This window comes from Helicoverpa armigera, chromosome 23 (assembly GCF_030705265.1).
Source record: "Helicoverpa armigera isolate CAAS_96S chromosome 23, ASM3070526v1, whole genome shotgun sequence".
NCBI classification, from domain to species: domain Eukaryota; kingdom Metazoa; phylum Arthropoda; class Insecta; order Lepidoptera; family Noctuidae; genus Helicoverpa; species Helicoverpa armigera.
In genome coordinates this window covers 4,381,429-4,394,416 of record NC_087142.1, presented here as the reverse complement: position 1 = coordinate 4,394,416, position 12,988 = coordinate 4,381,429, and the positions used below count along the sequence as shown (strand labels likewise).

Genomic DNA, 12,988 nt, shown 5'->3' with positions numbered 1-12,988 from the left:
GCGTCACCCGAAATACGTATTCTGTGAAAATTCAGTGCATCGGCATAAAAAACAAACACCATTATCTTGGAATTTTGAAGAAAATCTACTTACTTTCTAGAAACATTTTAATATTTCTCAAGTTTATGCCTGATACGTTGCTAGAATTTTAATTAGAAGATTGTGTGTACACTAAGTGAGCGGTTACTAATGATTTAGCTGAAACTGAAACTTTATAACAAGTTCAAGCAAAGCACTTAGGACATCAAAACGCAGCTCATATCATTCAATTTTCTTTAAAGAGTTTGTTCAGTTAAAATATTGACGAAATTAAATTGAAAAAGAAAATGCATGGATGAAATTAAATAAACAAAGAACCAATTAATGGCAACGTGAATGAAAGAGATTAATTCCTTATTCCAAGCGCGAATTTTATGAATGTCAGTTTTAAAGATTATTGCCCAGTCAAACTTTAAGGCCTGGGCTTTAAACTCATTTTCTTAATTAGTAACCAGCTTAAAATAGGTAACAAAACTTTATGAAAAGTGAAAATAGTTACTTTGTACCCAACATAGTGTTGATATTTTTGACTCGAAATAATGTCTTTCTAACGTCTGTTCCCAGATGCAGTTGCGGTTTGTATGAAAGCATAATGAATTCCAACGCTTTCTGACTGTGGTCACATTAACGTTGGAGCCACACTAACGATGTTTGTTTTAGAAACACGTAACAAGGAAAACTTTAAAAGACATCAAATGAAACGAGACTTTAAACGAATATCACTATTTTTTATTTTACAGCTAACCTATTTACAGTTGGAAGATTAAATCTAAGGCGCGTCGTCTCCTCGAAGGGGCAGATATTGATGGCGTCTATTCGCAGGCAGGGGTCGGCGTTTCTGGTGCATCGATACAGTGTCTATCGACGACCTGGACTGAGCCTCTTGGAGGTTTATTGAGCTAACTGGCACAGGGGTTACCGCGTACCCAGCTGCAACAAGAGCTGCGAACTCTTCAGGAGTATACGCCTTGTTATTCTTCGGAGGAGGCAACTGCGCTCTCTGCTCTTCCAAACTCTGTCCATGCTGTTCAAGGTTTACCTGCTCAACACTCGATTGCTGGCTGTACAGTTGCTGAGGCCTTACCTGTTTCCTGGGAGCGACATTTTTGCTGACAAAAATAGACGACTGTGGCGCTTTCGCCGATTCTGATACCCTTGATTGTTCAGATTTGATCTGAGCCGGCATTTCATACCTTGGGCGTTGTTCATTGGTTCTGTAAATAGGGCGGAGATAATACTGCTGCTCGCCAATGATCTGAGCTGGTTGTTGGGGTACTCCTTCAACAATGGGCTCGTAGATTTTGACAGCTCGCATTTTGTCTTGGTCGGGGAACCGCTTGAGATATGAAACTGGTCTTTCAACGCTCTGGCTGGTAAGACGTTGTTCTTGAGGTCTGATAACTTGTCTGGGGGCTTCGTAGATTCTGTATTGTTTAGCCTGGGCTTCGGGCTGTTGATATTGTGGTACAATTCTGTAGTTCAGCTGAGCTCTGGGCTGCTGCTGTTGGATCTGTTGCTGTTGAATCTGTTGTTGCTGGCTCAGGGGTTGGAGTTTGGGTGCTGGGACCACTTTCAAGCCTTGAGACTCGGGGCGTTCGTACAATATTTGCTGAGATGCCGCTTGAGTTTGAGGGACCTGCACATAACGCAGAGCCTGTGGCACTCTCTGGGGCTGCGAAGGTTGGCGGTACAGAGGCGACTGCTGGATTGCCTGTTGTTGAACGTTGGTGGTCTCGATCAAATACTGCTGAGGAGCCGTGGAAGGTTGGGCTGGAGCTATTTGCACTTTGTTCCTCAGTTTTGACTTCTTGCTCGGCTTGGTAATGTATCTGTCGACCTGGAATCACAGATAAAGTAAATATTAGAAATATTAAGCAAGTTTGCGTTAAATTTACTTTTTAGGGTATAACTTACCTGCTGATATTGAGGTACAACACTCTGAACATTAGAGGCTTGTTGAACTTGCTGGATATGCTGTACTTGTTGCGGTTGAGCGTACAATTGCTGTTGAGGTTCCTCAGCCGCTCTCAGAGGAGGCTGTCCAAGCAACGCAAGGAGATCTTGGTTGTAGGCATCATTATGATTGGATCCTGAATCACTGACGGATAAGGCAGCTCCTACTGAGGCTTCACCACCGTTGGAGGTGTAGTCTGGACGAGCGATGACGGCATGAGACGATGGCTGGTAAGACACCTGTAAGTTAGGAGATATTATGTTAATGTTGCAAGATGGACTATAATGTTCACTGACCAGTTTGATCCTACAATGTCACATAAAGATGGGCGCCTGTCCTTCATATAAAGGTACGTGAAACAAATTATTCATATCAATAGATCCCATAACGGTAACGCTCTCAGTGCTGTCTGATTGCATGTAAACCAGTTACGGTGAAATATTTTATTTCGTATATCGAAATTTTATTTAAAAGCTTTTTGATTCGTATGAAATATTGATTACTCAAAGAGTAATTAAATCACAGCTATCGTCTGTGAGGTTAAGCGTCAAATTATTTTTATAGTTAACTCAAACGATTTCTCGTAGGTAGTTAAAGCAATAACTGAGTTTAAATAACTTGCATCTTTTATAAAACTACGTGTAGCGAAATCAGCTAACGAGTTTTTTAAATATTTTGTTCAGAAAGTATAACTTAACGACTGCCAAGGATGTTCAAAAGTCAGCCAGGACATACAAAAACGTGCAGAAACAAGGACATGTAATGTACATATGTAATGACCATCAGTATCTGACCGATGGAAAAAACAAATTATGAAGGAATTATTAGACAGAGCTTAGAACTTTATTTCATATATGAAGGCTTTATTACCTGACGTGCACTCTGAGGCTCCAAATAGTAGATCTGCTGCAAGTTGGACTTCTGTTCCTGCTGGGGTCGGTATAACTGCTGCAGCAGCTGGTTGCTGGTGAGGGGGGCCTTCCTCTCAGGCTGCAACTCCAGGAGTTCTTGCGTGTTCAGCGAGAACACCTGGCCGGGGCGGTACTGCTCGTTGTCGGCGCGACTGGAATTTTGGAAGAGATAAATTAAATTAGGTTTTTTGGAACAAAATATGGTCTGTAAAATGTTCTTGTATGGTATGATAGGACTCGTTAAAAGTTTACTGTAAGAATTTTTGCAAGTTAAAGTACTTTACTAAAAATAAAATACTATTACAGAAAACATAAAAACATATATAAAAGAACATTGATTAGGCGTCGAAGTATTCCTCCGCATCACTGTCCTCCGGAAAGTCTTACAATTTAGGTTTAAAAAATATGCTGGAAGACTTTAGAAAAGGGATCTATTTTATGTAGTATTGGTAATTTATATAGTTTTTTTAACAAAATAAATAATGTACCTAACTTTTCTACGCAGTCTCAAGTTTTTGGCACCAAAAAATATATTTCAAAAAACTTTATATTTTTCGGATTTTCTGATTAGATTTATTTACCAAATTGCGATAGGTATCAGCGCAAAGCCATAAGACAAAGAAGTTTTTGGCTAAAAGCCACGCAACGGGGATTTCCTATATTTTTCTGATATCAAATATCATTTTTCAAACAAGTGAGGTAGAAAATGTCACATGTATCTAAGTTAGCCAAAAGAAACAAAAGTTTTAAACTGAGAAATAATCTTTGAACATAAATTCTAGCGAAAGACAAACCCACTTATCTACCGACATAGTTTACTACAAATATTATTCTGTGTTGCAAAGGAAATGATATTTCACAAACTGCTATCCAGTTTGTATATAAATTAATAGTAGAATAACCGATATTTCCTTTTGACTGATAAATGCGAAATTGGAATCAACGGACACAACTAATCAAGTTTAGATTTATTCTTCAAAGTCTTTGGATTATTTCAAAGCCCATCTACAATAACACAGCTACTACAAACTGTCAAAATCCTTTAATAGATTTTAAACTTTATCTCTAAAGTATAAGGTTCAATATTGATTGGGAAAATTGCTGCGCTCATCTGTACTTCAAAGTTGAAAACAATTTATTTACCTGACAGGTTTGTCATCATCTTGAGGCTCTTCCACTGGGGCGACTTGCTCCTGAAAAATATAAATTAAAATGTTAATAAAAAAAGTTCGAAAACTCGTCTTGCCATCAACAAATTGAAATACAAGATTGACCGGTAAGATAACGCAGTAAAAACAATCATCTTTTCCGCAATAACATAAGCATACAATACAATATGGCGGAAGGACATTCATTTGTCTTTCTCACATAACGTAAGAAAAAGTGTATCAAACAATCAGGCTGGGCCAAACGAATTAACGGTGTGACAACAATGCATGTCATAACACGCAGTAGCCGGCAATTATGTATTACATTAGATGCGCGTACGTCGGTGAAAGCCAAGGAAAATGAGACAATGCGTCGCGTATCGGCCATTTTCGAAACTGGGGGCGGATCGGTCGCGAACGTCGTGTCAATCACCTTTGCACAATATGTTGGTCAATCGTCCCGAGTACTCTCCGGGCTTCGAAACGATTCCTTGCGCTAGTTAAGTCTCAATCAATCAATTAAGCTGTGTTCAATTTTGCGGTAAAATTGCAAAATTGCGGGTGTGTTTACTCCCACTTACTAAGTCTTAAATCATTCTTCCGTGTCCGACTTTTGCATTATTTATTAACATAGCTTGTTTTACTTGACTACAGCTGTTCTCCATATATTAGAAACGATAAGTCACAAAAACCAAATCTACATACAATTCACAAATGAAATAGAACAGAGAAAGTACTTATTGTAATATGTTTCTGATCAGTGGATGTAAATACCCATATTGGCAAATTCAAAGAAGCATTGAAGTGAAATGCAATGACTCATCTCAAAGTTGATGAACTTTTAATGGGAAGAATGACTATTGTAAAATACTCGTACATATACTTATTATGATTGTAACTGGCTGTTTGCAGAGTTTAAAGATTATCTTGTACTGGATACCTACTAAGTAGCTTCCTATATCTCTTGCCAAACTTCTTTTCGTCACGGGAGACGGACTTTTGCGAAAACTGTACTCCTATTGATTGATCCTATTAATTGAGCGTGTCCAAAACTTTTACTTGTAATAAGTAATTAATCTATAACTTTGTATCATCTGTGACATCTTTTTTAAGTTCAATTTATTGAATGTTATCTGTAGTACAAATTATATTCTAAAACAAAAGTCAACAAAAATACTCAAAGGCCTTTTAAAAGCATTCAAAGACACCAATTTACTCAAAACTAAACGCCATGTTTAATACATGAGCGTGATAAAATGTTCTCGTTTCGATGTGTTTCTGTGCAGTTACAAAATAACGGGCATTCCTCACACAAGGTGTGATTATAGTGCACTTGCAATCCCTACTTACCGACCGACTATTATTTGGTCTCCTACCATGTTGCAAGCGACTATTAAAATGGTATTAGCAGTGGATGAGTGTGACGAATTGTTGAAGGTTGGATGTTCAGCTGTTTGTAGGAATATTTGCAATGTTTTGTACCTATATTTTTTATAGAAAGTAATACGTATATTCGTACTAGCTTCCGCCCGCGTAGAGTTCGGTTATATCGCGTTTCCAAGAGAATTCTTCAAAAGTCCGGAATAAAAACTATCTTATGTTCTTTCTTAAGGTCAACTCTATCTCTATACCAAATTTTATTAAAATCGGATCAGTGGTTTAGACGTAAAAGCGTAAGAGACAGACAGACAGACAGAGTTACTTTCGCATTTATAATATTAGTAGGGAATTTGAAGATGTTTAAAACTGTTTTTAACTCATCATCTCGGCATTTTGTTTTCAAAGAGCTCGCGGAGACGCGATATAAATATCAATGTTGTATTTCGTAAAATACACACGTATTCTATTAGGAACTAGCTGGTGCCCGCGACTTCGTCTGCGCAGGTTTAGTATTTCGAACAATATGTTTACAAATTGTAGCCTATGTGTTATTCTGATGTATAAGCTATATTATTGTAAAGTTTCATTAAAATCCATTCAGTAGTTTTTGTGTGAAAGAGTAACAAACATCCATACATACAAACTTTCGCGTTGATAATATTAGTAGGATAGTTCAATGAAAATTCAATACAAATAGTTTGGAAATAGCTTCAACGTATACCTTCTTCTAGTCAGCAAAAAGTAGTTTACAGATGTTTCTTAATAAATCGCTCTTGTCACATGAGATTTAATCTCGAAAGATTTAATAGCTTTGTTCATTATTTTAACAATCACAGTGTTATTGAACATATTTTAATTATAAAATTGGATGCCAATTAGGAAAAAATAATGTTGCAAGCATTCCGTTACGCTTTTTGCTTTTACAAGATGAGTATGAAATAAAATATAAATATACACTTTTCCGCCAGTCAGCGTATAAAGGTCACTTCGAAATAAATTGAATAATTTTACCTTCAGGCGTTTGTGATATTTATACTTATTTGTTTTATATGATATAGCTGAAGAGTTTGTTTGTTTGCTAGAGGAATCACGGGACCGATTTGGGAAACTCTTTCAGATAGCTCATTTATTTAAGGTTAAAGGATACTTTTTATTAGGGCGCATGGAGTAGTTTCAATGAGACGCGGGTGAAACCACTGTTGGAAGCAAGTTTATTTATAAAGCTTGTATTTATAAATCTTCCATCTATGAAAGTAACCTTTATAGATGGAAGATTTTCCTTGTATCGTTTTTCATGAAAGTTTTTATAAAAAGCAATATTTCCTATGAATATTAACTATTTCTCACATAAGCGATGAATAATGTTATTTGAACGAATGGTAAGGCCGTTCTCGTCCAATCAATGGTTCTACGTGATCAGATTAGCGTCGGCTGCGATCAAACCTGCACTGGACTGCTGAACTGGCTTGTAAACCACTTACAGGAGTGTTACATTTTAACTAGTGAAATGGATATTTTTAAACATAGATACTGAAATTGATTAGCTAAGTTCTTATGCTAGAAAGGAGCCCAAGTATTTGCAAAATGTTTTATTCTCTCAGGACAAGATTTTTAATTACCAGAACGTTTTTAGAAGACTGCTTATGTACGTAAGTCAGTTGTTCCCCGTGGTCCCGCATCCTGAGGGATCTAGTTATCACACCTAAATAAGAAGCCTATTTCCTTTCTCAGGTTCTAGACTATACATATATTCTGTTCTGTAATGGTATTCGGTTCAGCAGTTTTGACGTGAATTGCCACAGACAGACATAGTAACAAGTCCGACTTGTTTCGTGTTATATGAGCACACCAGATTGAGATAATATTTTAATTAACTTTTGAACCCAAAATGTTAATAGAATTACACCTTATCTGGTAATAAAACCTCAAAGTAGATTTTAATTTTGTGGTATCTTTGTGAGGCTCAATTTACTTCTTTTATGTGGTAAACCGCTTTAATTTTGGTAATTTGAAGCTGTAATTATGTGTCAAATTTATTTTATTTTGGCTTTACGGCTTTGTGCGAGTGACATATAACATTGAGATCATATTTTTTTTACTTTTTATATTCCATCTGCTGAGACTATTTTATTTTTGTGGGCCCGGCGACATCTATATATATAAAAGAAAGTCGTGTTAGTTACTCCACTTATAACTCAAGAACGGCTGAACCGATTTAGCTGAAAATTGGCAGGGAGGTAGTTTAGAGCCAGGAGAAGGACATAGGATTTTTTATTACAAAACAATAAAAATAAAAAATACAATTTATTCCGGACATACAGCGCCATCTATTTTGTTCAAACCAAAAATCTGCCGGATGCCACTATTCCACGCGAACGAAGTCGCGGGCAAAAGCTAGTTTGTTATATAAACCAGTATAAGTAATCGGTAATGGGTTACCTAGCATGTCATACATGGTCAAGAATTAATCAACTAAAACTGGCCTTTAGCAATTGTTTAAGTAATTTTTACTGCACTTAAAAACAAAGAAATGAACGCAACAATTTTACAAGATTCTAATCTAGCAATGCGTATTTTTGTGCGTAATTTTCTTTTGCCAGACTATTTAAAGCAGGCGTTAAATCTTGAGGGTTTCTTGTATAAATAATAAGCCCAGACAGCCGCGACAAACGTTGTTCGTCTCGGAATATCAAAAAGCTTTTATGAAGGCAGTGGGCTGAGTAAACACTTCTCATTTATACTGAGGCACCTAAAGTGATACTCTATTCTAAACAGGGATTATGTTTATGCAAATATTTTGAACAAGGTAAGTGTATTTTTAATCTGGTGTCATGAGTAGGTTTAGGATGCCTACCAGCCTGTAATATATGTTTATGAGTCCGAAAAGCCATGTTCAATACATCGTCATCATTATCATCATCAGTCTTTTTAACGTCCTACTGTGTCTCACACAGACAAGGATTGAGCGTAAATCATCATGCTTTCTCAATTAATAGAATTACTTAATACACATTTACCATCTATAAGATTTGATGTGTCCTTAGTTTCCAAAATATAAAAGATCGAAAACCACGATAATAAAGTCATAAAATTTTGCTACAGCCAATAGAAATAAATTGATAGATTAAACTTCTGAAGAACAAAGTTTATATTAAGCATTTTCGTTGGCAAATAGTTATTTTAGTTGACCCCAAGTTAACTAGATAAGTGTCTATTCACGATGCCTTATCTGCATTTTGTGCCTAGTTTTGCGTATAAGGCATTGAGATTACGTGTATTTTGTGTCTAAATGTTTATCTCTTCTTTAGAGAATTTTCACACTAAATATACTTGAAGGCAGATTGTGAGCTGTTTCAGTGTAGACACGATAGTTTGTTTATTATTATTCTCAATTCAAAATACTTATTTTTTCTTCGGTACTGATAATACATTTTATTTAATGAATCATCTGCGTTCCTTTCAGTTACGGCGGTAGCGTACCTATCCTACATTACATTTCGTTAATTTATTTGGCCTCATGCTTGGAGATGAGTCACGATGGTATGAAAAAATCTACCAAATGTAACTCCTAACTGGCATCGGTACTTATATGACTTAAATGTTACGGGCTTTATGCAAAGTGCGATCCGTCCTTAATACCTTCATCAATAAATTATGCCTATAACAGGATGTAACATTAAAGTTCATTTAAAGCTTGTTTGAGTAATTACATAAACACCATCATTTTCTTTTTTAATAAAACATCAACAATTTATCTTTCATGTTCCATCCCACAAACCTTTGTAAAACCAGATTCTTCCAAGTTTCTGTACATATAAGACACGTCCAACTTACACAAATACTAGCCACCGCCTGCAGTTTCACCCACATCTAGTCAAAAAATCTTCGCACACCCAGATAAAGAGTAGAACAAGTATAGACATGCTCCAAACTTAGGGTATCTAACTCCAAAATATAATTCCGTACAGTACAGATACTTACTAAGAATGTATAGTTACCGTGTACTCCACAGTTTAAAGGACTGGTCGGTCGTGACCAAAAGTGGGCCATAGAAGTGAAAGGGCGACTTAGGACACGACACAGTGAAGTTGACTCACTTTGCAATGTTGGAGAAATAATACGATTTATTGATGTCAGGGGATGGCTTATCGTGTCATCTTATTCTTCGTTACGAGTAAAAGTTATGATAGAAATATTGTGCGAATCGAATTGGAATTATATTCAAGTAATCGATCTTAGGTCTCTTACCTACCGCAGGGTCCCACTTTAGTGTAATACATTAAGAAAGGTAGACGATAATGAATTTTCATACCATAGCACACGCAAAGGTATGACAAAGAAATATTCTTTAACTCTTCAATGAATGCATTATGAACTGCTGAGTTCATAAGAGATGCACATCTTTACAATAGACTTTTATATCTTGACATGGTGGCAACAGACAAGTTAACATCAACTACAGACGAAGTTCTTACGACACCATTATGGTGATGAAACACCAGATACGTGTTTTTAACTCTCATTTACATATCACCATGGGAACATCTACGGGGTATCTCTATGCAAAGATCTTTACACCTATTAGGAGTTATCGCGCCAGTTCACAATGAGAAAAGATGGAATTATGCGTGCAATAACAGATTTAGGAAACTTTCGTTGACTTTTGATTGACTGCAATTGCATTGAACAAGCAATGTACATCAAAACAGTGTATAAAGAAACGTCATAAACATCTTGTGTGAAAATAGAGCGAAAAATCATACTGTTCTCAGAGATAAGTGCCTATTCCTACATGCATTTAAAAGATTTACGGGCACTCCTTAAGAAGAGTGCCACAAGGTCATTAGTTGGGCCCCACGCGTTTTCAAACATTCTATCCTAGAGAAATAACTTGTGCCAGAGATGTAGTTTACATTTATACTAGAGATCTTGTTAGCCTGTCCTCCTACGATTTCCCACGTTGAATTATTCAAGTACCAGACATTCACTGAAGTACTGTTTATAATCCAGGTATGAATTTGATAGTATCCACCTACTTTTTATGCTACTGTAAAGGTCAGATGCTCTTGTCTCTCGTCGCATATTTGGCACAATATCTACTAAATAGTTGTAAAGAGTTATGATTCATAAAATCATTTTTAAATATTTAAACTGTTTATATTTACAGTACAAACTGTGGATGAGAAAATATATATAAAAAAATATACATTTACATGTCTTCGTCTTGATATTTGCATTTCCGTAAATTATACACTAAGTAGGAAAACAAACAATAATTTATTAAATAATTTGCAACCATCCGGTTAATATATACTTACTTATATAGTGAACTATACTATATATGCATTATTATATATTGTAATTTGATGATATTAATCATCATCCGGTTGTTAGTATCCATTAGGATCCATTAGGATACAATATATAATAATGCATATATAGTATAGTTCACTATATAAGTAAGTATATATTAAAAAAAGTTCCAATCACGGCACACTACAAGTGAACTCGTAAAATTGTGGCAGCTTCGTGAGAGCTCGAACGGTATGCAAGCATTATAATCGCCGTTACAGTTAAAATGTCATAATTACAGGTATTGACTTGTCGTCTACATTTGGTATTGCGTTTCCACTAATCCATCACTACCGGTCGATAAATAATTGACATGAAACACTCCGCTACCGGTTTCGAAATGCGGAATAGGAAATATTAATTTTTCATAATTTTTCTACTCTCGTAATGTTCCACCATTTTAGCAATAGAATACTAATGTGGAAAATGATAATGTTGGAAATTTTACCGGCATCCATTTATCATACTTAAAATTATGAGCCAGCATACTTCCCGTCAAGTTTTGGAAGCATTATGCAGACACAGCGAAGCAACAAATTTTTGGTAAATAGACCGTGCAAAGTAAAGACTTTGGTATGTTTGAGTTCGATGTAAATTAAGATGCTTCGCTTTGTTACTAGCCCTAATTTATCATAATCAACACGCTCTATTGATGAAATGCGATTTATCGTATTTAAAAGTAGTGGTTATATTAAAAAATTACCCGTAAAGTTTTTAGAGCCAATTTTAACAGCCAAACAGTTACGTAATAATAGATGTGTTAAAAGATATTTTCTTACTGTAAATATGTTGTGTAAGTAATTTTCTGCCCAACCTTGGTTTGGTAATTGACCCTTTTGGAAAATGGCTAATTTCCAATTTTTTAAAAGGTACAGCAATGTTTTCTCGTTGATAAAATTGGCTCTAAAATTATGTTTTATCAAAATTATCTTACCTGTTTCCTAGCTGTCCTGTATCCTATATGCGTGTATACTCCTTGTGTTTGTCGTTTGTCCTTCGCGGGTTCTGCCGCTTTTTCTGTCTCCTTCACTTCGGCTGCGTATGCGCAAAGCGCGAGAGCTGTAACAATGATAAAGGACAAATTAATTTTGAGACCACTTTTCAATACAAATCTTAGATTGTATTTGAAAAAAAAGTCAATTTTTAACATATGGATTATGCAAATAATATTTAAGGAGTTTGTGAATACCTAGGTACCTACTTATAATACTTGTACCTATTTACGTTTGGCCACTATTTATTTACTGTTTCTACATCATCAATTGGAGCACCATTAGCTAAAGCTATTCCTGTTTTTATCGGTTTCATCTCGTCTAATCTCCTCTTACCTAACATCAAAAACGTAACACTAAAATATCTATAAATTCTCTATATTCCGATACTCAGGTGATTCGTAGAACTTAAGTGCTATATCGCTAAAAGCAAAGTTGAGAAATAAGGTAGTTTCAGCAAATGTCACCTGGCCGGGTACTGATCAATAATGTCTGCCGTATCGACATTAAATTTTATGACAGTTGTTTCGAGTACCTCGTGTTGTCTTTAGGATTGTTTTTATGTAGTCTTTGATAAATGAAATCAGTATTTTCTATAGCACAGGGAGACAATTTGCATATCTTTTCCCTTCATATGAACTCTGGATTGTAATTCTTCTCACACTAGGATTTAAAGTAATAATTCTGCCTTCTGTTTTATGAAAATTAGGTTGCCTAGATCCAAAAAATAACAAAGTTATTACAATTCTATCCAGACGGGTGACAAACCCTTCACTTTCTCACTATCCGAGGTCCAAAATGTCCGCGTTTAAGATGGACCCTTGACCCAAAATCATAAAATTGCCTCATTCTTTTCCAATAAAACGATTTCCGATGAGTCCCGTAAAGATGGAACTTGTTTTTTATGGAGTTCGGGTGCTATGGAGTTTTTATTGCCGGGGAAGTATTATAGTGGGTTAATGCTTTGGGTTAAATTGAAGATAGTTAACGTAGTATTTTCATCGTCCTTTATTCCCCATTAGTCCCAGCACAGGACACAGGATTCTCCTACATACAGAACAAGCATGAGCGCTGCCAAAATTTTGGCAAGTTGGCAATATTTTTGGTCGAAGTTTTCTCCTAACAGTAGCGAGTTATTGATGTCCAAGCATATTATAACTTTGAAGTGTTACTTTGTTACTTGCCTGACCTGGATTACACACATGTGTTTTA

At 35.8% G+C, this 12,988-nt stretch overlaps 2 protein-coding genes across 3 annotated transcripts in view; one reads left to right on the top strand and one right to left on the bottom strand.

Moving 5' to 3' along the window:
• Nucleotides 1-12,988, top strand: part of LOC110377229 (annexin B9) — a 367,919-nt gene that overhangs the window by 151,704 nt on the left and 203,227 nt on the right. The window lies entirely within an intron of this gene.
• The window catches only part of LOC110377223 (bromodomain-containing protein DDB_G0280777), a 47,022-nt gene continuing 34,780 nt past the window's right edge, over nucleotides 747-12,988 (bottom strand). Inside the window, exons 2-6 of the mRNA XM_021336016.3 lie at nucleotides 11,719-11,843; nucleotides 4,048-4,097; nucleotides 2,864-3,056; nucleotides 1,954-2,232; nucleotides 747-1,876 (exon numbers count right to left, since the gene is read on the bottom strand). Of these exons, the coding sequence (XP_021191691.3) occupies nucleotides 809-1,876; nucleotides 1,954-2,232; nucleotides 2,864-3,056; nucleotides 4,048-4,097; nucleotides 11,719-11,843 (1,715 nt within the window). The 3' untranslated portion in view covers nucleotides 747-808. The remainder of the gene's footprint in view (nucleotides 1,877-1,953; nucleotides 2,233-2,863; nucleotides 3,057-4,047; nucleotides 4,098-11,718; nucleotides 11,844-12,988) is intronic.